At 33.1% G+C, this 27,257-nt stretch overlaps 2 protein-coding genes across 2 annotated transcripts in view; one reads left to right on the forward strand and one right to left on the reverse strand.

Moving 5' to 3' along the window:
* The window catches only part of LOC129224850 (transportin-3-like), a 58,415-nt gene extending 40,409 nt beyond the window's left edge, over positions 1-18,006 (reverse strand). The window contains exons 1-6 of the mRNA XM_054859400.1: positions 17,890-18,006; positions 14,486-14,575; positions 12,819-12,932; positions 11,808-11,881; positions 4,644-4,707; positions 317-409 (exon numbers count right to left, since the gene is read on the reverse strand). Coding sequence (XP_054715375.1) covers positions 317-409; positions 4,644-4,707; positions 11,808-11,881; positions 12,819-12,932; positions 14,486-14,575; positions 17,890-18,006 — 552 coding nt within the window. The remainder of the gene's footprint in view (positions 1-316; positions 410-4,643; positions 4,708-11,807; positions 11,882-12,818; positions 12,933-14,485; positions 14,576-17,889) is intronic.
* A 645-nt stretch (positions 18,007-18,651) lies between these two features.
* Positions 18,652-27,257, forward strand: part of LOC129224861 (WASH complex subunit 3-like) — an 87,464-nt gene continuing 78,858 nt past the window's right edge. Inside the window, exons 1-3 of the mRNA XM_054859410.1 lie at positions 18,652-18,702; positions 18,798-18,962; positions 22,141-22,365. Of these exons, the coding sequence (XP_054715385.1) occupies positions 18,652-18,702; positions 18,798-18,962; positions 22,141-22,365 (441 nt within the window). The remainder of the gene's footprint in view (positions 18,703-18,797; positions 18,963-22,140; positions 22,366-27,257) is intronic.

Genomic DNA, 27,257 nt, shown 5'->3' on the forward strand with positions numbered 1-27,257 from the left:
GTATTATTTTGGATGAAAACCAAAGTTTAGGAATGAAAATAAGGAAATTTGCCCAAACTTTACAGAAATTGAGAGCTGAATTTCAAGTAAATAATCAAGGTTGCAATTTTGTCATGGTTGTTATAGTTTTGTAATTTAGTTTAAAAAACCAATCTATGTGGTTTATACTGTGTTTTCTTGTCTTAAGTATCTTTCAGTTCCATTGTTTCAAGAGTTTAAAAAAACAAAAAAACCTCCATAAAATAATCAGTGAAAAGGCAGAGTTTTGGGAAAATATTTCCATGAGAAAACGAAAACATAATCATTATGAACTTACTAATAACTGCAAGACTTGTTGTGAAACTTGGCAAAAATTTTCATTTACTTGAGCTCTTCTATTTGCACCTAATCTTAATTGCCTACTATTAATCTGAAATAAACATAATTAATATGAAAATGAACAGTATTTGTCAAAACTATACTAACAACAATATAGTGTTTCCCCCAGACTAAAAAGGGGCATGGGGTTGCTATATGAAAAGGCACTTTAATCAATTAAAAGGGCACTTTTGAATAGAAATTTTGCTGTACAAAGGGCGTTTTTTTCCTTTTATGTCCAGTTAAGTTTTAAGCAAAGTCCAGTTTAATAGGGTCCGTCGTAATACATTTTTGTCTGACATGAAAAGCAGTTAGAAATGCTAGAATGTAAAGATTTCATGCTGCATGAATGCACAACAACAAAATAATAAAAAAATTATGCATGAAAAATTTCAAGTGTTTCTCCATATATTTTTTTGAATCGTTATTACTGTAATTATTAAAATGATTACTAAGAATCTTTTAAATGTTTCATTCAGAAGATTACATTAAAAACATAAAATTTAGATGGATATTCAAATTCTAAGGGAAACAAGGAAAATAGGTTTCAAGGTTTTTCCTTTCTGACACAGTTTTGCTAACACTTCTAAGGGGCAAGACAGAGTGCATCAAGAAATGCAAAAAATAGGACAGGGCACATCAAACCTTAATATTGAAAGGACAAGGCACAGCACCCTCCAAAAAAGGCCTACCGTATATACTCGCGTATAGGTCGATCTCGCGTATAAGTCAACCCCCCCCCCCTTTTTCAGAGAAAAAGTCCAGAAAAAATCTAAAACCCGCGTATAAGTCGACCCCCATACTTTCCAAAAACATCGCGAATTATTTTCAAAGAAATTTCAAAATAATGAACACATTTATTTACAAATAAAATAAGAATTAAATAGGAAAACATTTCTAAAAGCCTTCAAAACTCGGATTCCGAGTCGGACGCAAAAAAAAAGTTCATTAAAGTCCGCTTCCGTCATCACCGCGTCATCGTATACATCGGCGGCTGCAGAATCGTCAATGATATCAGAGGTTGCGTTCGACGAACCTCACCGGTAAACCGGTAAGTAACCAGTTACTAACTGCGGCGTTCTATGATCAACCGGTTACCGCAGCGGTTACCATTCTAAGCAGTTGATTGGTTGATTTGAGCACGTGATCATTAGCTGTCACGTGATTCACTAACCGGTCGCTCCCGGTCGTGCTCGTCGAACGCACTCTCAGTCTGAATGGCGTGACTGTTGACGATAAATATTTTCATATGTTTCACGATATTTGTTAATTGCTGATTTGATCCTTAATAAAGAAGAATAAAATTATCTTTATTTATGTGTATTATTTAGGTTTTTTAAGTTATTATTTTTGAATAAGTTTACTTTTTCACACGATCAACTTATCAGCAACTACCTGTAACAGCACATCGGCATTTCTCGTAGCTTCCCAGCTCTCGTTGATCGGAAAAAAAATTTCGGAAAATTTGACCCGCGTATAAGTCGACCCCCCTTCCTTTGATCTCATTTTTTGGACAAAATTTCTCGACTTATACGCGAGTATATATGGTAGAAGAAACACTAATAACATAGTACAGAATGTTAACCCTTTACCTATAGCATATGAAAACCACAACAAATATTATATCACAAGTGTGAGTAGCTGTACAGCTACGGGTAGAGTTTGAGGGTTATCACCCTTCCAGAACTCCCCAACAAATAATTAAAAAAAAAAAACAATATTGAAACTTTTTCAAATGGGGTAGATTTTAGTACCGCATTTTAATGCTTACTGAGCAGGAAGCACAATCACAAATTACTTCCCACTTTATAAGCAAACCTACTGGTACAAGAGGGCTGAGAGATAATAAAAAGAACAAAAGGATATGATGGTTCTTTAGCACTTTCATTGCGGCACAAATCCTTTTTATGGGAACAAGGTGTTATGTTCAGTTACTACTACAGTAAACTCCTGATTATCCATGGCCTTTCATTTTTGAAACAGATTTTTTTTTTCCAGTAATGATTAATTTGAACATTTATAAATGCACACACTTTAACTTAACATGTGAAAAATCTATTTTTTGATTCTTCCTTCATCCTCCTTTCCAATGGCACCAAACTTCTTAAGATCACCAAAACCTGATTTTTAAACCTACACTACTTACTGATCTTTAGATCCATACTACTTACACACGTAAATGACTGACCAGATCAGTCTTGTCAAAAATCCACTCCCATATTCGTTTTTGATCTCCCCCCTATCCATTTTGAACATATCTTGATCTGCTTCAGTAAATAGTTTTTAAGGATTTGCTCGCATATGTGTACAATCTGTTTGCAATAATGAGCGATCCTTTTAACAATTTTACACACATTTTATACATACAGTTATTGTTATAGCAGCATATTAAATGTATAAAAATTTTATTGATTTTTTATGCAATTCAAAATATAAGTCTCGTATTTTACAAATTTAGTGGATTATCTGCAAATTCACTTATCTGGTTGCCGTGCTACCCTATTCCACAGAAAATCAAAAGTTGACCATACTTGCATTTGACCTATAAGTAAGTACTTTGCAAGTATTTTAAATGGCTATTGAAACAAAATGAATGTTTCTCCCCTAAAGATTATGACATTCTTCGCTTGGATTCAGAATTTCTGTACCGTGATTTCAGATGAAGGATTAAGGCATTTAGTATCAAAAACAGCTCCACCCATGAATTTTCAAAAGTTTTTTTTATCGTAATTTGATATTCTAGTTTGATACTGTCATGCTGCAATTGGATTCGGGAATAAATCCCTCCAAGGTTGAAAAAGGTGCTGGAAAAACACAAGTGTTTCAAAACCAGCTCAATCCACGCTTTTACCGTATCACTAAATGCACATCAACAACATTATTACAATAAATTACTTAATAAACTCACTTTTTTGATTAAACAGGCTAGTACAAGTCATAAAATTGAAATATCACATGAATTTGATTAAAAAAAAAGGTTGATTTATTTTAAAACCAGCAAATGCAACTAATTAAAAAAAATAAACAAAAATGAAATCTTTCACTGAATGTTATTCAAATAATTAAAGAAAAAAAAATCTGGAAAAACTAGGTGGTCAGAGCATAACATGGTTTTTGTCTTCACTGTAAAGATTTTACAGAATGGATTGAGCAGGTTTTGATATTAAAACCTCAAATGGCCCGACTTTTATGTGGTCTAAAGACTGTATCAGATGGTCATAAATATGTAGCTGATGAGGAGATTTTAAACAATCTCATGAAAAAAATCACAATAGATATAAGATTAAAAACAAGTTAATCATTTACATACTAAGTTTTTTCCTCATTCCATTAGAAAAAAAAGACAGAGAGAGTTTTATGTATTTCAAACCCTTTTTCACTGAAAAATAGTTGCGGTTTTTATAATTTAATTGTCTTTGCCCATATTTTGGCTACAATATTAGCCCAAAATAATTACCTTATTGTCGTGATTTCTGTCTTATTTGATAAGCCATGAAAAATACTGCTGAAATAGATTTACCTTCTTCAGATTTAAAAACCACCAAAAATTTATAGTCTGCTGTGAGCTAAGTTTTAATAAGAAACATTTGTTGCAATGTTTTCTCAACTGTGAACAAATAAAATTCTTGCTTTTGTTTTTGAAGCTTTTCCTTAAACCAGGAAATTTAAAATTTTAACCTTTTTGCTTATTTTCCCTCAATCTTTTGAGAAATTTCAGATTTTTTTTTGTTCCTGCCTGATTGTTGAATTTGCGTCCTTCGACATAAATTTTATTTCCGTGCTAGACCATGCAAAGATGGGCAATGCAGCTAGTGTATAATAAACAAAGAGTTTTTTTTTCTTTAGCATTTGATTTTGACTTTAAAAATAGACCAACTCTAGTAAAAATCAAATTACAAATATGTCAACAACTGTGTTACACACCAGAACCATTTACATGCCTATGAAATAGATCAATATTTTTATCATATTTATTTTTCAATAGTTAGAAAGCAAGGTCCTTAATTCTGCCAAACACAGACACATTACATACACCTTATTGTATACATTATGTATACAGAAAAATTGTAAGCATGTCGTCGGCTATCTGTGACTAAGATTAAAATTCCTAACAGAGTTTCTGTTTAGCAACAAGTGTTTAAATTCTGAAACATAAAACCAACAATAATTTCAAAAATGTAAAATTCTTAATTTTTTTGATATTTCTGAATTTTATAACACAATCTTGAATGAATTTATTTAAACTAAAGCACAATTCTTAGAATATTAAAAATAACAACACAAACCTCTTCAGGTAAAACTGTCAGAACTTCTAGTAATGTTGATATTTGGTCAGTACTATTTCCTAGCCTATAAATAAATTAATATAGAAACATTTTAAAATTTCCAAGCACACACAATATAGCACTCCTCCCCCCAAACACTACCATCAGTATGAGACAAAAATCCTTTCAAAACAACTTTTCTAATCTGTTCTTTTAATCATAAAATGAATTCTAAATTTACTAACTTTTCCATTTCATATAAAATTTAAAAATTCAGACTGCATATTTTAGCACATGATATTTTAATTAGCTGAAATAAGTCAGAAGCAGTTTTAACAATGAAATAAAAGATGCAGTTATTCCAAGTTTCATTTCTTTTATTTTTTTCAGGATTGATGGTAAGTCACACCAATCAGTATTACGAAACATCTGACAGACTAAAGTAAAATGTGAAAGTATTATCTCTAATTAGTTCCGGAGTTTCAATAAATTATATACAAGAGGAAAACTGTTTTAAAAAGCTTATAGTATGCTATTTTTATTAAGGAGAAGTCACCTAATGTTTGTGTAGCTTTGAAAAATAAATGAAAAACCATGCAACAAATAAAACTTATTCGAGAATTTATCCTTTATGTTGAAATAAGTTCAACCAGAAAAACAGGCTTTTAAGCTGGAAGCATGTAATCGCTGATTTAAAGAGAGTCAAAATGAGAAACACAGTGTGTGCTCCTTTTGTGCAGTGCCATCAGGTTTCCCTACAGAATTGACCGTCTCACTCTTGGTCCTTTGAATGACACACTACTATTTCTAGGCACTACAGTGATGCTTTACAAAAACCTTTACTATTGCTCTAAGCCATGCTTGTTAGGTCTGCCTCGTGTATGCTCATTGATGAGATAGTGATGTCTTGCACACAAAAATATTTCGGGGATACAATTTGCTATTTCAATTTTTAACTTTTTACCTACCATTTACTTAATAGTTTTCAGCTTTTTATAATAACACATGTTATTTTTAAAAAGTGTTCCCGGCATAGCAGCAGTGCACTTAACAAGATGAACAATTTGTGTATATACTGCAACTCATTTCAATACAAAGCAATAAATAATTAAAATTCAAATGCATACAAAAATTATCTTTCCATAGGGGTCTGTCCAGGATTTTTCACAGGGTCCATTTTTTGTGAAAAATAAAACAATTTTGTGAAAAATCAATTATTTTAGTGAAAACTCAAATAATTAAAAAAAAAAATTTTTTTTTCTTTTAAAAACGAAAGTTTAGACTCTTGAGATGGTGGAAACTGCATCGACACTTAAAGTTGAGTGTTTTCTCTCTTTTCTGTTGAGAATATCATTCTTTAGTGTTTTTCTAGTATTTGGGGAGAGGGGGGAGGCATCGCTCCCTGGGAGATGGGCACCCCTTAAGTATCAATATTTATCTACCATTCTACATCATGTTAAATTATACTAGAAATGTTTTTTGTATAGTATCTCTACATAGTATAAAATGAAGTCTCCAAAAAGCGTCTGTGTGTTTGAACTCGCAAAACTCGAAAACTACCCGGCCGATTGCGCTGAAATTTTCAGTTTGTTTCTTTAAGTCCTGAGAAGGTTTGCAGACCAATTCGAATAAATTTCGATGAATAGTTCTTTTTTTTATTCCAATTTACGTCCAATTTTCACATAAATTCTCAAATATGGGGGTGAAAAATTACTTGCACATATTAATATTACATATCGTTAGAAAGGGTAGAATTTTCCGCGTTCTATGCAATTTGTTTCAATGCTCTAACTTTATCAAAGCAGGAGTTATTTGCATTTTTAGCTCGATTTTTTTTTGGCTTAGCTGAAATTTAAGCATTACTTCCTTCATTAATTAAATCAATAAAAAGTGAAGGAATTGTCCCACAGCTTTCTTTTTGACGCCATTGGAAAAAGCGACCTTTTTTACTCCACATCTAACTTGACCTACGGTCGAAAAAGTAAGCTTTTATCTCGAAAGGAAAAAAAGTTACAAGCCTTTTGAAATCAAGTTTAAGAAACCTCAATTCCATTCAAATTGTGAACCATTTTCTTTCACATTTCAATTCCGTAAACTTATTTTATTTTGTGTTTCCATGGTTACGCATTTTAAATCCATCTTTTTGAATTTAATTTCTTAAAAGTATTTTAATATCTGTCGATATTGTTTGGAAGGGAAATCATGATGTTTTTTTTATTTATTTTTTACGCCTGATTGTTGAATATACGCAGGGCTCAGAGTCGACTTTTCCAAAATTTTAGGAACTTTTTGACAAAATTTTAGGAAAATTTTAGGGGTAAATATTCAAACAATATTCAAACTAAATCAATTATATTAAGTATAAATACATTTTAATACCACAACTTTTCAACATACCTTCTTAAAACTAGTGTTGAACTCGAATATGATTCTATAATAAATTTTAAAGAAAAAGCCATAAAAAACTTTTACATTTTATAATGGTGAATTCAAAATTTTTATTTGCATCTCATCAAAAAAAAAAAAAAAAAACGTAATCTGCTACTATGAAAAAACAGATCTGACCACACATTTGATTCATCCAATAATGTTTTCAAAAGCAATTTTGAGGTTACATTACACTGATTAAAACTTCTATTTTATCTTTAGTCATTTTTTCAAAATTTGTTCTTTGTCAGTTTCGAAGATGGATAACTCTGATTCTAATTTTTGTAACTGACTAGTACCTTCAAGAATTAGGTTCTGTGCAACTGTCATTTGTACAATATTTTGAGTTACTGTAGCATTCTTCAGTCTCTCTGTTCCCTCTTTTATCAGGCCTAAAGCTAATTCTTTATTCTTCTTCAACTCATTGATCTTTTTGTTATTTTCACTTATCTGTAAATCAAGATCATTTTTCCTCTTTTTATTTTCTTCTTTTTCAAGTTTTTCCTTTGTCATTTGTTCATTTTCTTTTTTAAGCTTCTCTTCTTCTTCTTCTTTCAATCTGTTAATATACTCCTGGTATGATTTATGCGAATCTTTCACTACTTTTAGTAATGTTAAAGTGATAGGTACATTCAGTACCCCTCCATAACTTCGAATGGTATCTTTCACTAATCTGAGTGATACAATAGTATGTTCACTGTGATTCACATTTATCATAGCTTTATTGAATGAAAAACCCCTCTCAGGGTCCGCATTCCCATGTGGCAAAATCATAACAGTTTTGATTACTTCAGTTAACTTTTCATATTTTAGCCGATTGCTAGCATCTTTCAGAAGAAATAATTGTCTCCAATATCCATCTACTCGTGTTGCTTCAGATAGATTTTCACGAGCAGTAACATCAAATATGAAAAGTTTCCACTCTTCTCGAACATTATCAATAAAATCATTTGAAAAGTTTAAATAACGAGCAATTCGTGTAATTGCATGAACACTGTTGGAGCAATCGTAAGACTTCCCAGGGTGAAACAGTTCTAAGTCCTTGAAAAACTGATCATCAAAAGGCAAATTTGATCTTAAATACTTGACAGTTTTTATAAGCGCCGAACGAACATTCAAGAGAAAATTTTTCTTCTTGCTTTGAGATAATTTTTCTAAAAATCCTTTGGCTGACATACCAATTTCAATTGAAGTTAACTTCTTCCAATTGCTGCCGTCGTCAACATCAACATCTCGTAATTCTGCACCTTCCTTTGAAGCAACAACTTCATCCTTCAAAAACTGCATCATAACCTGTCGGATCAGCTTGTTCATTTCATCAAACAACAGATGTATTTTCGGTGATTCGCTTTGAAAACAGAGTGAAAAGGCTTCAAAATGCTTGTGTGAATAAGCAATGAGAGCTAAAAAGCATAATGCTGATTCATCCTTGAAATTTTCACAAATACGCTTATATCTGTTGGAAGCACTTAGCTGTTTATCCAACAACTTTTGTTTAGGCAAAAAATTTAAAAAAATACTCAGTCACATTGGCCCATTGCTCAACCAGCCTCTGAGCAACAGGGCCAGCTGTAAGCCATCTGCTACTGACATGTTTCAACAAAAACTGTGAGGTTTCTTGTGTGATCTCTTCCATACACTTGAAATCTTCTCTGCGCACAGCACTATTCTTTAGGAAAAAATATACATCATTGGCAAATTCATCAAAGTTTATTTCCAATGCATTTAGAAAAACTTTAAATGCATTATTTACTACATGCAAATTGCATGCTCCAATTGGTAGTAGTGTCTTTTCTCCGATTTCATTGGATAATTTCTTCATTACACATTTGTTTACATTGGGATTATCCATAGAAAGACAGATAATTTTTTTCAATGATATGTCAAAAGTAGATATGGCATCTAAAAGTTCATTGAAAATTATTTCTGCTGTAGCATGACCCAGAAACACTCTTTAGATATCTACAAGTCACTAAATTAAATTCACTTGACCAGTACCTGGCATATACATCAAGCTGGCGCTTGTTTTGAGAATTTGTAGTTTCATCAAATGCTAATGTTAAATTATTAGCATTTGAAATGTCTTTCACCAACAAAGTCTGAAAATGCTTTGAGAGGCCGTGATTGAGAACATAAGCTGCTTTTTTTTCTTTGAGTTGCATTGCCGATGCAATTGACGAATCCGGAAACATTAATTTTAATAAATCAAGTGTCTCTGTGCATGACTTGAAGGACAGGTTTTTGTCAGCAACATGCAACACCCACAGAGTTTCGGCTTTTATTACTTGATTCTGCTGACTAAGGTTATCAGCAGAATCATTATTCTTACCCTGTGGCGTCCAGTTGATGATTGTGGGCTGACCACTACTTTTGAACTTGGCATTAAATTTCAGAAGATGCTTCTTCCCTCTATGGTGAGATCGAACTTGTGCGAAACCACCGCCCGATATTTCGAAGTTCTCGAAACACAGTTTACATTTGGCAGAAAAAACATCGGTAGCTACCGATTCCAACCATTCTTGAATAACAATACCATCTAATTCTTTCGAGAACCAGTCTTCCTGGAATTTTGTGCGGCCTTTTCCCATGGTTTTATTTTGCAGCACCACAACCACGGCCAACTTACTACACAAAATGGCTAACCATGTGGCTCGCTAACCAGTAAATCGTAAACATTGCACCACGGATCGCACCGCCAACATTCCGACGAGAAAGCACGGCAACCCTGGCGGGAAACGGTACGCACAAGTCGTTTTCAGGGAGTTTTCAAATTGGCGTTCATCCGCCGCCATTCAGAAAGAATGGTGGAAGAGCGATAACTGTGCCAATATAGTAGGCATGCTTCCCGGCAGCAACGAGCGATGCGTCTGGCGCATGGCCACCAGACATGCTCCGTGCGCAGGAAAGCTCTCTAATCACGGAACGGCGAAAAACAAGTTACCTTCCGGAAGCGGGTTAGGAATATGCGTCAGAAGAAGTGCGGGAGACTTATTTCGGTCAGCAAATGGCAGTTTTTACGTTTTTTTAGGAACACCAACAAAATTTTAGTATAATTTTAGGAGCTGTGAAAATATTTAGGAATTTTAGGGGGAATACGAGCCCTGTATACGTCACTTGACACAATTTTTATTTTCAAGGTAGACCGGGCAAAGCAGCTAGTTTAAAATAACTGTAAGAAAAAAAATAGGCAGGGGTTCAGCATATAACTTTTTAACCCAAGACACTGTTTAAGAGCACAGAGTTTCGTTCAAACCTTATAAACTCCATGATTTTCACAAAAAAAAAAAAAATTTTATTTGTTTACCTCTTAACTAAGCGTACTAAACATCGAAAAATCAGATTTCCACAGCGGATGCAAAGAGATTGCAATCCTCAAAGTGAAGGAATCAAAAGTATAAAAACGGCTTGTAAAATAAATATTTTTGATAAAATTACTTTTGAATTGCATTTTAGAGTCCTATGATAAACATATCATTAATATCTGGACACAGTTGAAGCAAAAATAAATAAATAAATCAATAAAATAAAAAATAAACCATCGATTCAGCATTTTAATTATTGACTCATAAAAGAAAATGGAATTCTCCTTTAAAAACTTGAAATAAGCTTTGTTACAAAAATAAAGAGACTTTTCATTTATTTGCATCTTAATAAAGCGAAGTTAGCTTGAAAAAAAGAATAAAATATGATTCTCTTATCAGATGTAAAAAGATTGCGTTTTTCAAAATGTAGGCATCTATAGAAAAAAATAACAGTAAATAAAAGTTTATTTAAAGTTAATAATCTTTTTAGTACCGAAAAACCAAACCCATATAACTTTCTCCCAAAATAACAGTTTAACATCGCACCACCAGACACTAAGTGGCGATAAGTTTGAATTTTGTAACCCTATCTGAAGCGATCACATCCGCCCCACCCATACTATCTTTTGCAGTTCTAAATTCATTTCGCTGTATATTATTGATGATTAAATCATGGGTGGGGAGAAAAGTGCTTACTACGCCTATTCAGAGAATGTTGACGCTTCTCCAAAGAAGTTTACAACAACACTGCTGCATGAAACAAACAAGCAAAATTATAAACCAAACTGACTTTCAGCTGTTAATTTCTTTCAAAGAAACCAACAACAGGCATTATATTTATTTGGCGGTAGTAATTATTTATGGCTTACAGGAGCATCACAAGATGCCTTTTTTTTTTCTTTTGCAAAATTTGCTGATTTTGTATAAGTTGATTCCGCTAATTTAACTTTTATGCTGTATTATTTTAATTTGAAATTTGTTCTTTCAATAAACAATTTGTGAAAGATCCGTTTTTGTTTACCAGAATTTTGTGAAGGGTCTGTTTTGGTTGATCGGATTTTTGTGAAAGGTCCGTTTCGGTTGATCGGATTTTTGTGAAAGGTCCGTTAACGGACCCAAATTTGCTCTGGCCAGACCCCTGGTACCACATTATATTTGCTGTAATTCATCTTATTTTTTCTGTGTTTCAACCATTTTTTTACATATAATCATAATACACCAAAATTGACCACTGTAATTTTCGAGTTTTAAAATCTTTCCTGACATTTTTTTTTTCATTTGATTCATTCTTGAAGAATGGAGTGTTCACTGTGAACAATGTTTATCTGTGGCAATCACATCACATACAACTTTCTAAAAAACAAAAGTATCATCCAAAGGAAGTTTATGATATGTGCATCAAAATATTAAATACAAAGCATAAATAATTAAAAGAAATCTGTAAAAACAAGTATACCTGGATATTAAATCCGTAACTGGCGTTTTCCATGATGCCATTTGAAGAGCTAAATCTGCCAGTGCTAAGCATAACTAAAAAATATGGAACACTTTGTCAATTACAATGTTTAAACTTAAAAATATTTCAAGATAAATTCCTGCAATTAAGTCTCAGATATTAAATTTAGGGTCCGTGAAAGGTGTTACTGATACGAAAGAACGTAGTGCTATATGCAGGACAGGGAGAGGCACCAATGAACTACAAAGTAGTAAATTATAATCTGTGTAAAAATTTTATTTTTAATCACTTTTTGAACCCATGCATCAAAACGCTATTAGGGTCTGTTTTCACATCAAAAAATTGTATGAATAAATTTTGGAGCAGGGATTAATACCTGGAGGGAGAAAGTTCAATACTAATGTTAGAAAAAGCATTCATAACATCCCAAGTCACATGGTTCTAATATGGCATATGGTTTTGAAGGAAACCTGTTTCCTTACATCAAGTATATCCACCTGGTTAAATGCTATCACATAATTTGGGATTGCAGCTTCAAGTGCTTTGATTTACAGTCTCTCTCTACCTTCATAATTTCTCAAAGGAATAAATCATTGCATTTTAGCTTTGGTGCTAATGTAAATGGGGGGGGGGGGGGGAAAGCTATTTTTAAAGCAACAATCAAAATTACTTTTTAATCCTTCAATTTCACTTTAGACTAACTTTTTCACGACTACTGCCTGCTTGAACTTGTGTTATAATAGGCGGTGCTCAGCATTTAGGTTTCATTTAAATTAATAGCTTAGCATTGGATTTAACCTGTAACAAAGGGCTCAAATGTCAGCAAGGGCAATATACTCTGCTGCTCCTTTAGTATCAAAATTCAATTTTTAGCATGGGCAAACTTCATCAAAAAACTAAAATGACTATTTGAAAGAGAACATAAAATGATCAAATATGTGAACAGATATTTGATTTGATGCAAAATTAATATTTTAATAATACTTTCTTACGAATTGAGAAAGCTCTTACCTGTGTAATAATGACTGTTGATGTTTCAGATGTTATATGGCTTATGTGATTTAGTAATGAATCTCGTAACGAAGAATGTGATTCAGAGGGCAATTCAAGGAATGAATATTGAATCTAAATAAATAATAAAATTATTTAGAACCATACATCAGTACATAAAAAACAATTCAAAAGACATTTCAGATTTTCTGCCATCAGAAGACTTACATAAACATTTAATCAAAATAAGCATTGTATTTTTAAGTATTGAGTAAAATTAAGCATAAAATATAAGAACTGAGGGGTCAATAACACAACTATTTTTCACGCTGTTAGGCTACAGTTCATGGTCCTGTTGTAAAATTTCCTTTGCTAATGATTCACCCGACATGACTCTGTTTCTTCAAAGCACGCATAAATTGAAAAGAGAAGTTAAATAACCTCAATGGAAATAACCTCAACCAAACACCGCAATGGATCCTCATAAGTTTTTTTTTTAACAATAATACTTGATTCCACTATTAACACACCACAGTCAACTTGAAATTTTCTTAAAAGCATTCCCTGAATTGAAAAATAAATCAGAGTGGGTCGAAAAACTCTCTTTTTGTGTTATAGATTTCTAAATAGCGCGGAAAACTCGCGCATTAGCATCCCAATTACGGAGACTGTAGGGGCAACTTTTTATCAACTCAAAATTTTGAATTTCCAATAAAAGATTTTTTTTTGATACACCCTAGACTGCGCCTGAGCACTCCAGGAAAAGGGAAGGATTTGCTTGTTGTAAAACTTGAATTTTTGCATAATTTGAGGCAACATAGTACTTTTTTCCAACTTGAAATAAGGATCGATTAACTGCGAATTTGATATGTACTAAAGGTATTTAGTTTTTATTCTGTCAACCTAACCAAAAAAAAAAAATGTCGAAAAAAGGCCAATGCCAATCATGGAGCAGCATAACATGGATTCTACCCATTTTGGAAGACTTTCAGGTGAAGATTTTTGCCAAGATTTTAAGATCTTAATTTTCATTTGGTGAGAGTTTTCGTTTCTGAAGAAAATTGTTTACAGAAAATACATAAGTACCGCACTAACTCAGATTCAGGTGAAAATTAATGCTTTAATCACTCTTAAATAAAAACAATCTGTCTACTGCAGGTGTTCTAAGGGTCCCTCCAGTTGAATTCGACCTTAGACAGCTGTTTTTTACGTGGATATGGGGCACCCTTGATCCAGCACTCCTAGAGGTATTGATTTGGAATAGCAATAAGGAGGGCTTTACGGCCATGTCAAATTTAATGTGCACCAGTCACCATTAGCAAAACCGGATGATCTTCAATCAGCTGGTATCAAACCAGAAACCTCTCAATCATGAGTTCTTATTAGAAATAGATCAATTAAACTTTCATCCCCAAACATTCTACTACGGGGAAATTAGAATAAGAATAACAAAATGATTTTATCCTAGGAATTTTTAATCAGTTAAAACCTTCCATGCAATCTAAGTTTAATCACTTATCTTTATTTGATCACTGAGTTTTTTCTAATGAATTTTCAAGAACATTTCTGATAATTATAGTCTTTATACAAGTGTAAACAATAAATTCAAGATAAAAAGAAAGGTCACATTTAATTTTTATTTTAAATACTAAGGCTAACAAGGAATAAATTGGTATGTTAAACATTACTTTTGACCGCATCGTCTGAGCTGCAAAATAGCATGACTCAAGGTCTGCTCTTTGCTGGAGTAATTCATCAGCAATTTTCCAAGCATATACCTAAAAAATCCAAAACAAGTATTAAAAATCAAGTATATTAGAAATTCAAAACAAGTACAATTTATTACTAGGCACAAACAAACTGTTACACATACAAAAATTGAAAGTGCAGCCAGAAACATCCTTTACCCCAGTAAATTTCTTGTCACACTACTTGTCAATAGAATTCGATCAAATTGAACACAACAGAATACAGGGGCGCACCCACTAAATATTCTGAATAACACCGCTCCAAAGTGAAAAATACCCCTCAGAACATAAAACTTTCAATGGCCATGATCCCCCCCCCCCCCAGGTGGGCACCCTGTAAAATATAATATGCATTTTAGATATACTGGACTACAAGCTTACTTGACAATAGAGAAATAAGCTGAGATCAGGCAAAGGAAAAGGTTTCTAACGCCTTGTCCACAATTCCGTTGAAATTTCCCTCTACAATTTTTTTTGCTTTGGATTAGTTAGTTAAACCATAAGTTAGCATTAGTACATTAATTAGTTAGTTAGCATACACAACCTTTTTTTTTAATCATAATTTCCGTCAATCTTTCAATATTTTAAATTTTACGAGTGAAGCAGCATGGAACTTATCTATTTGAATCAAATGCGCAAGCCAATAGAAGCTCAAAGACAGGTGGCGATCTTCTCTCATTCGCGAAGCACGTAGGGTAGGTAGCTAGTAACTGTGACGTTTTATCTTTTAACTCTGTTTTTCTTTTGCATGTCATGAAGTCAGTCAACTAAGGATGCAACCAAGTAGAGACGTACCGAGTACTCGGTAACTACTCGGTACTCGGCCAAATTCTGATCAGATACTCAGCCAATACCGAGTAATTGCAAAAAATTGAATATTGTCCAAGACAGATACTAAAATTTATAAAAAAAGAGCAAGCATTATATTCTGCAATCATTTACAGTTGAAATTTATAAGTCAAATTTAAATTTTGAGAATAATGAAGTTTGTGGAATAAATCTTAATTTTAATGTCCCCAAAGTTAATAAAACTTATTTATTAAAAATTATGCAAAAAAGGTATGTATAGAAAATATGGAATTTTTATATTAAAAATTGATTTTTGCTACAAACAAAAAATTAGTTATAAAAATATAAATTACCTTTGCTTAAAAAATAAAAGGAAATAAAACAACGTTAAAAGCACACTGCAGGAACACTGCAGACACGTGTTTTGGCATTACAAGGAATTTCTTTTTCAATGCACAAAATGGGAGCTCGTGGATTTAAAGGCATCCGACAAAAGTCGGATTTTTTTATCGTATGCCTTTACATTCTTTAGCTCACATGTTATGCACTGAAAAAGACGTTCCTTGTAACGGGGGGTCAGAAACACGTGTCTGCTGTGTTCCTGCACATTTGTTTTATCTGCTTTTAAAAATTATTTATGTTTGGCGGACTAGAACTATAATTGATTGGTATACAGTGAAACCCCTCCTAACGGGCACCCCTCTTATGCGGACAGTTTTTAATTCCCCAGTTCCAATGCAAATAACATTATTAAACCCCTGTCCTGCGGACAACTCTCTATTGTGGACAAAAAAAAATTGTCCTGTTAGTGTCTGCATTAGAGGGATTTCACTGTAATTTGTTTTAATTCCAACTTGTTTAATCATACCTTTTATTTATTTATTTTGAATTTTAAAACTAATTTTTTTGTAAAATTTTTGACACAAACAAAATTGTTTATATAATGCGTAATTAAATTTCAGCAGGAATTTAGTTTTAAAAACTATTATATGGACAAGGAGGTTTATACTACTATTCCAATAAGTTCAAAATTCATCACATGTGTGTCGGTGGTTCTTCTTAAAACATAATTGGTACTTGGTAACTCGGCCAAGTAGTGAAAGGCCGAGTACTCGGTAACTCGGTACTCGGCCGAGTAGTGAAAGGCCGAGTACTCGGTACTCGGCTACTCGGCCAAAGTGCTACTCGGTACGTCTCTACAACCAAGCATAGAATACAGGAACTGAATTACAAAACAATACTAAACTTTTAATAATCCCTGATTGGGCATTGTCAACTCAGCCGCTCATCCTTCAGTGAGTCTATAAAATGAGTGCCAAGTGTGCATGGGACTAAACCCTGAGGGTTGTGCTTTTGTTTGACCACCTAACCGCTTTGCTCCCCAGAGCCCTAGGTCAGAAAATTTGAGATGGGCACAGTAGGCCTTGGCCCTCACGGGTAGTCGTGCCACTAGGCTTGGTTCTACTAAAAACATTTTAACTATTGACATTGAATTTTTTTAAATATTATTTGTTAAAATTAGAAACTCAGAAAATGTAAATACATCAGAAATTCTTAGTGTAAATAATATATCCAGATCTAGTAATTATGATTTGTTTGCTTTATTCAGCTAAAAGCCGGCCCACTGCCATCTCCAAATTTTATATGCTCATGAGCCATAGTTTGATAACCCCTGTTCTACATTAGCCCCCTCCCCCAGTTTTTCAATAAATTAGCAAAATTTATCCACGCATTTATGTGAACGACAGCCCAAAAAGGAAATTGCCAACGCTCCAAGTGACGATCCTTCTATGCCTTTTGCTTGATTGATGTTGTGCATTAAACATTCATTGGCCTTTTCACTTAAACCATTGACATGGTTAGGATATGAATGATACAACATTCGTTTTAATTATATGAAGTTATGAAAAAGGCAAAACATTTAAACTCAAAAACTTCTTAAATGCAATTTTCATTTCAAAATTTAATGTGTTTCAATAACTGTTGCAAGAAGTAATGACTATACGAATTTAAAAGTTAGGAGACAAAAATAAAAAGCAAATTTTCGGCAAATAGTTTCTGTATTGCAGCATTAATTAAAATATATTGCTTAACATCATTTGCATTGAGGAATATAAATAACACAACCCTATTACTTTTATAAATCAGCATAAAGTAAACAAATACATAAGCATAATAAATTTAATAAAGATGATTAAAAAGACCATAAAAGAGAGAAAAACCCATTTCTATAAAAAAAACTAATCAACAACATTGAAAAACACTTTGACAATGTAAAAACTTGCTCAGGTAGGATTATCTTTATAATTAAGCAATTACTAACATAATTTTAAGACACTATCCCCTCAAATCTTTACTTCTATGCTTTTTTGCTACTTTTTAATTGGTTGAATATTTTAGAATCAACAAAATATTGCATACAAAAACGCAAATCGGCTTCTAACGTAGAAGCAGTGGTTCATTTACATAAGCGAAAGAAACATGATTAAGTTATCGAGCACTGAATAACATATTTCCTTTTAAAAAGACATTTAAAATAATTTGATAGTATTTACAGATCTCTGAAGATTTCCCAAGAAATGTGAGGCTTTTTCTTTTCCTGAAGAATCAGGATTGTTGTACAGTGTATAAATAGCTTGGCACACAGTTTGCAGAGTTGGCGGAGAATCCATTTCTCCAAGATAATAAATTTAAAAATAACAAATAGCGATTTTTATGATGTCTTAGTAACGCCGAATCAAGTGACATTAAAATTTGCGAGCCCAAGAGGGATATAAATATACATTTATGATGAACCAATTTTTCACACGAGAAAGTTGAATTATTGTATCGCTAAACAATTGTTGCCATTTTCGACCATAAATTCCAACATTTTTCAAAGTACGTAGAAAGAAATTATTTTAAAAAAACCGGAAAAAAGACTGAATTAAGAACATAATTCGTCTTTTTGGGCCCCTATTATATTTTAAATATTAATAAGAACTTACTACGTCATTCTCAACTTAACTGAAATAAATCAAATCCATTTGTCAGACTAAAATCATTTTTTTTTACTTTGTACGAAATAATCGTAATTTATTCGTTCTTCTGCATGAATATAAATAGCTAAATTAATATTTTCCTTAGCATTTGACTCTGACATTCAAAACTCAAAAATAATTTTAAAAAAAACTGCTACTACTATTTTTTTTCAACTGCGGTGAGCTATGTTGTCTGCTCAGTTCTGGTTGTCTGTCTAGAAAAGTGATCTCTTTTATGTTTTATTTTTACTTTGTAGCGGAAAGCAATTTTTAAATATTTGTAAGATCGAAGGAAATATGGACTCTGATGGATTGCCAATCGTGGGATCTGGAATTGATTATTCCAAGGCATGAGTTTTTAAAATAAGTTTTTAGTTTTACGCCCTCTTCAATATTTATGAGGGAATGACATTTGATCCTTAATATGCATGTTTCTATTTCAGGTTGATCCATTGCATCAAAAGCGAACTTTGACATTCCTCAACCATTTCTTGATTCGAACAACATCATTTCTCAATCATTTTTCTTCCGTCTGTGATGAAAAATTAGAAAATCTTTTAGTCAGGATACAGAGATTAGAAGCCTCTATGTGTATACTTGAAGCGAAGGTAATACCTTTATTTTTTGCTCTCTTTTGCTTTGATTGATGAGTGTTTCTTATTTCTATTTCATTAGAAATGTCGCAAGTATTTTCTTTTTATTTGTTCTTAAATTGATTTGGATTGACTATTTAAATGTAGGTTTGTCTAAAGATGAACCTTTTTGCATCGTTATGTGCTGCAATCGTCCTTGGTATCTTAGCACTGAAACATATGACATTTTATAGCATAATTTTAGTGAAATGATTTTTTTTTTTCATGACGTAATGAAACATACTACAGTAGAGTCTCGAAAATCCGAGTATCAAAATTTCAAGGCTCCACTTAATCTGAGGTGCTTCATTTATATTTTAAACTTTTTTTATAGAGCTAAAAGTTTCATTTTCATTAATATCTAGGAATAGAAATCTGTATCTACTGTAAAACTTATTAAATATACATAGTAAATTATAAAAATACATTGAGGGGTTGGTTTCAACAACTTCCTAAGTGGTGCAAAATGTACATTGACTAAAAAATATAGATGCCTTGGAGATAATAACTTGATACTTAAAATTGACATTGATTTACACAAAGAACATGTTAACATCCCCTTTTTAATATCCGATTGTAATTAAAAAGAGGTGCACAACTTGACATCATATAAATTGCATTACAGAGAAATTAAAACCTTCCTACAGCTAAACATTTTTGTGTAATCCAAGATACATACATACGTACGGATGCGTATTGATACAGAAGTCATGACAAAACTTGTTGAAATAAATACAGGCACAGTCAAAATGCATGTTTTGGTTACCGTGCACATACACGTAAATACATACAGATATCAAGATAAAAATCATGTCAAAATTCCTTTCGATAGTACAAAAAGGAAAATTAGGTTGAAATTTAAGTGATAAATTTTTCGTGAAGACAATAGATATACAAGGAAATAAAAGGTCTCTTCTTTATGTCTTCTGAGTAGGGAAAATTTTAAATCTGTAAGAGTTTTCCGGATAGTCCGAGTTTTCAGTAATCCCAGGTAAGGTGAGCCCTAATTATCTCGGATTTTCAAAACTCCACTTTATTTTGGTTTTATAAAAATTTTTATCTTTGATAATTTTTTTTTCTTGGAATAAGTAATCCATGTTGTGAATAAGATTGTAGGAGCCTTAAATTCAAAGAGTCTATCCCGTAAAATTTTATAATACTTAACTCAGCTTAACGAAAAGACAAAAATAAAGTTTCAAAAATGTGTCCATTTGCAGAAGTGTAGGGGAGGTGGGTCACGTTGGTCCATTTTTTTACTTATCTTTTATTATCTCATGAAAATTGTAATGAGCAGTTCGATTTTCTACAATAAGTTCACTAAATACTTTTTAACAGCACAGATTTTTTGAAAATATGGAACTGATAAACTTTTTTTGTATTAGTTTTTTAACAGAACTTTGTAAAGTGGACCAACGTGCCCCGCAGTGTTTAAGCTGGGTTCAAAATTTCTTTAGCATAAAAGCTAAAATTGAGGGGAAAATGTTAGCAAAATGCTAAAATGTTACACATTCTCATATATTTATATATGCCTCAGTGTGTTTCATCTCCAGTTCAAAATAAAATTCATATTTCATCTGTGACATCTTTGAAGAAATAAGTACAACAGCTATTTTTTTAAAACATAAAATAAAAAAAAAGAAAACACGATTGGTGTTTAGAATGTTGCAGTCCCCTCCTCCTAATAAAGCAGTCATTCAGGGGACATAATGCTGGATAAGACTAATAGTTATTGAACTTAATTGTAGTTTTAACATCTTAGCTAAGATTTAAAAAAGATTAAGTTGATTATCGCTATGCATGCTTCCTCTCTATTATCATACATTTCTTCTTTATTTAAAAAACGAATTTATTTTTTTATTTAAGCAAAAAAGCGAAAATGCATTGCTTTATTTTTGCAATTCAGATAGTGTTTTCGCATTATGCGAAAAATGCGACCGTAGCGGAAACCCTGGTGCCCCGCACGTGGGGTACGTCCTTGGTGGGAGGTCACTGTGACCTCTTTATCATTATATTTCTAGATTTCCTTATTCAGCAAATCTGGAGATAGTAGTGCAATACAACAATTCATTCGCGTAGAAAGATCAATTTGGCATGTAAAACTGCATTTTTAATTTCGATCTCCATTAGTTAATGCCCTACAGAGATGATACCAGGATAAATAATTTCCTTGTAAAGTATGAAACTTTTTGAAACCTGGTTTGAACTTAAACTCACTGTTGCCCTTCAAGTGGTGTAATTTAACTTACCTATTAGATATCTAAATGATCCTCCCTTATTTTAAAATTCAAAAACTACTTAAAATGAAGATTATGCATCTTCTAATTGAAGGGCTCAAGGCAAGAATGTGAGATGCCACATGTTGTAAATTTTTCAGCAGGCCAATTTCAACTTATAAAAAATATTTGTAGAATATTTCAAAGGCATTATACATTCTATATTCCGCAATACTAAAACCAGATATATTTTTCTCCACATGACATAACCCATTGTCATGCTTATTTCAATTTTAGTTATGAGAAACAAAAATTTTGATCAAAAAGTCACTCCTTGTGATTTGCCACATTTCTGCCCCAAGCCACTCAATTGTATTATGAACTTTGAGTGAACTTCATTTTGTGCAGCTTTGAATAGGTTTTAATTTTCTGTAAAAATGAGTTATGATGTTTCTTCCTGAAGATAACTCAAATTTATGCTTTGATTTAAAATCAGGGAGGGGTGGGGGGAATGAAACTTGTGATTGACGCTACACACAATAACTTTTTTCAGGGTTAATTGAATTTTGCGCTTAATTTTTTTGCAATCGTCCAATCTTGTGTCTGATTTTTTATAAGTGAGCATAGATTCATAGAAAGGTTATAGATATACACACAACTGAGCTCTTTTATATGCATGGATTTTTCCTGCCTGTTGTGGGGAGGAGAAAGGGGGAGGGAGGATTAAACAACAGTTTAACTTTTTTAAACAGGTGTTCAAAATGTTTTTGCTTTTTTGGTGAAAGGCGGGGGTGAAAGCGCAAATTTTTGGTTTTTGATATTTAGTCTTTTATGTTTTCTTTTCAAACTCTCATTAAAAAAAAAAATCAATAGTTCATTTCATATCACTGTTTTAATTTAATGTTTAACTATTATTTATGTGTGGTGAATATCATTTTCAGTTAGCATCGATTCCGGGATTAGATGATGTAGCAACAAATGAAGAAACAATTGAAAGTTCTGTTAACACTCCTCAGACAGAACATGAGGCACCAACCTCATCGGATGTTCAATCCTTGCCAAATGACTCTGCCCCTGTCCAATCTATTCCTGCAGAGCCTGTGAAACCAAAGATGACAGTTTCTCAGGATCCTAGATTTGCAAAATACTTTAAAATGATTAGCATGGTAAGTATTAAAGTAAGACAAAACAACGTTAGAAGAAGCACAAATTTGCAAATTACAGCAGACACGTGTTTCGGCATTACAGGGAACGCCTTTTTCTATTTTTTGCATTGAAAAAGGCGTTCCCTGTAACGCCGAAACACGTGTCTGCTGTAATTTGCAAATTTGTGCTTCTTGTAATGTTGTTTTGTCTTACTTTACTGTTCAGCACAAAGGTATTTATTTATCTTATGGTAAGTATTGTTTCAAATTCTTGATTATGAGTTATATTGTTACATGTTAAAAGGATAAATTGGAAATTTACTATTAGTAGGTCTTCATCAGGCATATTTTATATACTTTCTCTTTTGACTTTTTAATGCCCGTATAAACTATCTTAGAGTTTTTATCTATTTTTTTTTTTCTGAAAAATTATCCATTCTTCAAATATTTCTAAAGATGACCTAAATACACGTTTTTAAGGGTTCAATTTTGATTTTTTACAGGGGTGGACCACCAAATCTCTTCAACCCCTAACATTCTAACCAAAGATAGTCTAGAATGCCTTTTTAAGACTTTAAATTAGAAAAAATTCTGTGGGTGGGCCCTTGTCAACAGTTTGTCTAAAACTGCTTTTTATTGCTACAATTTTGGAAAAATTCTGGGGCACTTCCCCCGAACCTTCCTTTTCCTAACATGCTTGGAGAGAACATTTGCGTTTTTAAAGTTTCAGTTTCGAGAAATGGAGCTGGGAGTCTCCCGAACCTCTAACCTTCTTAACATTATCAATGCTCATCTAAAATGCATATTTAAAACAACAAATTTAAAATTTTTAAATTTGTACGACCCCCTTCCACTCACCATCATAAAGTGAATATTATAGTCCGGATTTGGTTCATATTGTCGATACTTAGACCTAGTAGTAACTTCCTTTTAAACCAAGAAACTGAACACCATCATCTTTCCCTGTGTTCAGGATATGTTTGAAATAATTGAGTATGCATCAATTTCACACACACCCTTAATTTTTTGGCCTTGAGACGGCACTTCACATATGATTATATAAAAAGTGTAGTTGTTTTTATTCTTGTACATTAGCCAACTTAAAATTTCATCATAAATGAATAGTGTTGTTTCTGAAAATTGTATGAATTTCATGTTTACATGAAACAATCATTTTCCTTTTTGTGTTTGACTGCAATGTATATTTATATTATATACAGTCAGCTCATGATAACTCGAGAAGAAAAAAGTATTTCCCTGCACCTTTAATTCTTTTTAATGAAATTTTGTCTCTTAAAGTCAAAGTATTTTTTCCTTCTTTTCGATAGCTCGGATTTTTTTCTCATTCACTCAAAAAATTTCAATTCCTCAAAACTCTATTTTCAAACTCATATGCCTTTTACTTTATCTCCCCCATTTATGCGCTCTTGAGAAGAAAAACGTGTCCTTGGGCTCTTTCATTTGTGATTTTCACAGTTGTGTTCACCACAGGTATGTGGGAGGGGAGACGTGTTTCAGCTGCTGTTTTCTGTCAGCAGTGGACAATGGTCCAATTTCTAGAATAAACATTCTCGCAATCTAAATGACCAGTTCTCAAAAGACAACCCTTTCTCCTTCTAGTCTTCCTACTTTACTTATTAATGCTGCGAAGAAGCTAAAGTTTATTTTTCATCAAATTATGGCTACAAAATGAAACTGCACTTGACTTTCTTTTGCATAGAAAAAAAAGATGATTGATGTGGTTGAAAAAGGGGGAAGGAAAAAGACTGATATTGCAAAGGAGTTTGGTATTCCGAACAGCACATTCTCAAACACAAAGAGACTATTCTTAAAAACTTTGGTGATAATCAAGGGGATCGAAAAATAATGAAGATTGGGGAATATCCAGAAAATGAGAACTGCTTGATAAAATGGATAATGCAGTGTTGGACCCAGGACATTCCACTTGGTGGAAACATATTGAGAGAAAAAGTTGAAGATTTCGGGAAGCAACTTGGTGTTACAGATTTCAAAGCAAGCAACGGTTGGTTTGAAAATTTAAAAAAATGAAACAACATCACATTTTACAGAATTTGTAGAGAAGGTGGCAGTATAAGCTAAGAAGTCTGCAGAGAATGGAAGAGATGATTATTTTCAATTCTAAAAGAGTATGACAACAAACATGTATTAGATGCAAATGAAACTGGTCTGTTTTTTTAATGTCTCCCAGACACAACAATGACTGTGAAAGGGGAAGCTTGCCATGGCAAAAAGAGTGACTTAGTTATTATGCACCAACATGGATTTATCAGAAAAAATGAAGCCAGTAATGATAGGGGAAATCAAAAAAGCCAAGATGCTTCGCTGAAGTAAAATCATTTCCTGAGGATTATGAATCCAACACAAAATCATAGATGACAGCCAAATTGTTTGAAACATGGCTGAAAAATTTAGACCGTAAAATGTCTAGTCAAAACCGCAAGATTGTTCTTTTTGTTGACAACTGTACAGCGTATCCAAGCTCAATTACGACGAAGTTAAACTCTGTAAAACTGGAGTTCCTGTCTCCCAATACAACTTCAAAACTGCAGCCGTTAGATGAGGGAATCATCCAAAATTTCAACCTGAAATATTGTGTAGTGTATTTTACTAGTGAGGAGTAGAGAGATGTTATTTACACATAGTTATTTATTTACTACGGACAACACAATCACACTAACGTACACATAAAGCTACATCATCGAACTGTGAGATCGAAATCGAAATCTAAACCAACACTAACTAGATAGCCTCGAACTAAGAGCATTAGAGTTCTATTCTTTCGGCGCCTGGATCGAGGTTATAAACCATGGAGGAAAGGATAACAGGGATATTATCATGGGATTATTACAATCTCCCACGCTTAAATTACATAGTCAGCAAGATATGGTGGTGGTTGACGTATTCTTCCTGATCTTCGAATAGGAAGATTTTGGAAAGTTCTGGCACGGTTTGAATCAGTAGAAACTGGATCAGGAGGTTTCGTCTCGATCCGAATTTCTGATGGCAAGGGGTCGAAATGATTTCCACTTGAGCTGGAACTCCTTGGATAAATTACTTCTTGAGTTGGAGAAAATGTTACTTTTGGAATTCTGGAAACTTCGCACTTTCTCAATTGGTTGACGTGTCTTTTTATAATCTGGCCTTCATCGAGTTGTATCAGGTAGTGCAGTTTACCAAGTCGTTGTTTAACGCTTCCAAATCTCCATGACAGCTTATTGTTGGCATAAGACCGTGATTGTACGCGATCTCCCACGCTTAAGTTTCTGTGGTCTGTTATGGGCAAGGAAAACAAATATACTTTGATTTGTTTTCCTTGTTTGGTGGACGTAATAGATCTAGTTTTATTCGAATTTGGCGTCCTAGATACAGTTCTGATGGAGTCTTTCCAGATTGTAGAGGTGTTGCTCGATAGCGGAATAAAATTTCTCTTACCTTTTCCTGTATTGAAATATTTTCATTTGACATGGTTTTCAATTTTTGTTTAAGAGTTTTTACGTTTCTCTCCGCGAGGCCATTGGTTGCGGGATGACCTGGTGCTGTTAGTGTATGCTTAATTCCAAACTCCTTGCAAAATTCTGAAAATTCACTGCTTTTAAAAATACTTGCGTTATCGGAGACAAGTACTTGAGGTAGTCCATGAACACTAAAAATATCCTTTAACAAACGTATTGTAGAATCACTAGATGGAGTGCTTTTTTGAATCTTGATTTCAGGCCATTTTGATTTTGCATCCATTACTATTAGAAAATTATATCCTAAGAAAGGTCCAGCGTAGTCGATATGTATTCGTTCAAAATTGGACGAAGGCTCTTCCCAGTGATGATTCGATATTTTTCCAGGATTGTCCTTCGCTTCTGCGCAACCTCTGCATTCTCGGACTAGATGCTCGATGTCTCGATCAATTTTCTTCCAATAGCAATATCTTCTTGCTAAATTTTTCATCTTGACAATACCCAAATGGGTGTGATGGAGCTCTTTCAGGATATCTGCCCGAAGTTTCTCTGGAATGTAAACTCTGTGTCTTTTGAAAATTATGCCGTCTTGTAAAGAATATTCAGGATCATTACAGCTGCTTGATGAGAGTTCTTGTTTCAGTGCTGACAGTTCTGGGTCATTGTCTGTCTCTTTAGAAATTACCTCATATGTAATTGAAGAAGTAGAAATTTGATTTATAGTTTGCCAGTGAATAATATCGTCTTCTTGTAGAACGTTTGGATCTTTTAGCTTCAATGGTGCCCTAGAAAGGTAATCAACATTCTGGTTTTCCTCACTTCTTTTATGTTTGACTTTGTACTGGTACTCACTCAGGAATGCTGCATATCGAAGTAAACGGGATGATGTCATTGAGGGTATATGACTATCATGATGAAAAATTCTATATAAAGGACGGTTGTCAGTAATCAATATAAATTCTCTTCCAAAAATATAATTGTGAAATTTTTGAACTGCAAATTTAATAGCCAAAGCTTCTCTGTCCAATTGGCTGTAGTTCTGTTCTGCTGCTGTTAGAGATCTTGATGCAAATGACACTGGCTTCTCGACACCTTTTACCATGTGCGATAAAACTCCAGCTATGCCGGTTGGACTTGCATCGCATGCGACCGTGATAGGCAAATTTGGGTGGTACGGCATTAAAACTCGGTCACTTGATATTTCATTTTTCAATTTGATGAACGCGGCTTCACAATTAGCAGACCAGTGGAATTTTACATTTTTCTTTAGTAAATATCTTAGCGGATAAGTAATAGATGATGCATTTGGCAAAAATTTGGAATAGTAGGTAACCATACCTAAAAAGCGTTTCAATTCTTCCACATTTTTCGGTCGAGGTGCGTGAATTATTGCTTCAGTTTTCAGGGGACACTTTGAGATTTTGTTTTGCTCGATCACAT

Source organism: Uloborus diversus, chromosome 1 (genome assembly GCF_026930045.1).
Source record: "Uloborus diversus isolate 005 chromosome 1, Udiv.v.3.1, whole genome shotgun sequence".
Taxonomy (NCBI): domain Eukaryota; kingdom Metazoa; phylum Arthropoda; class Arachnida; order Araneae; family Uloboridae; genus Uloborus; species Uloborus diversus.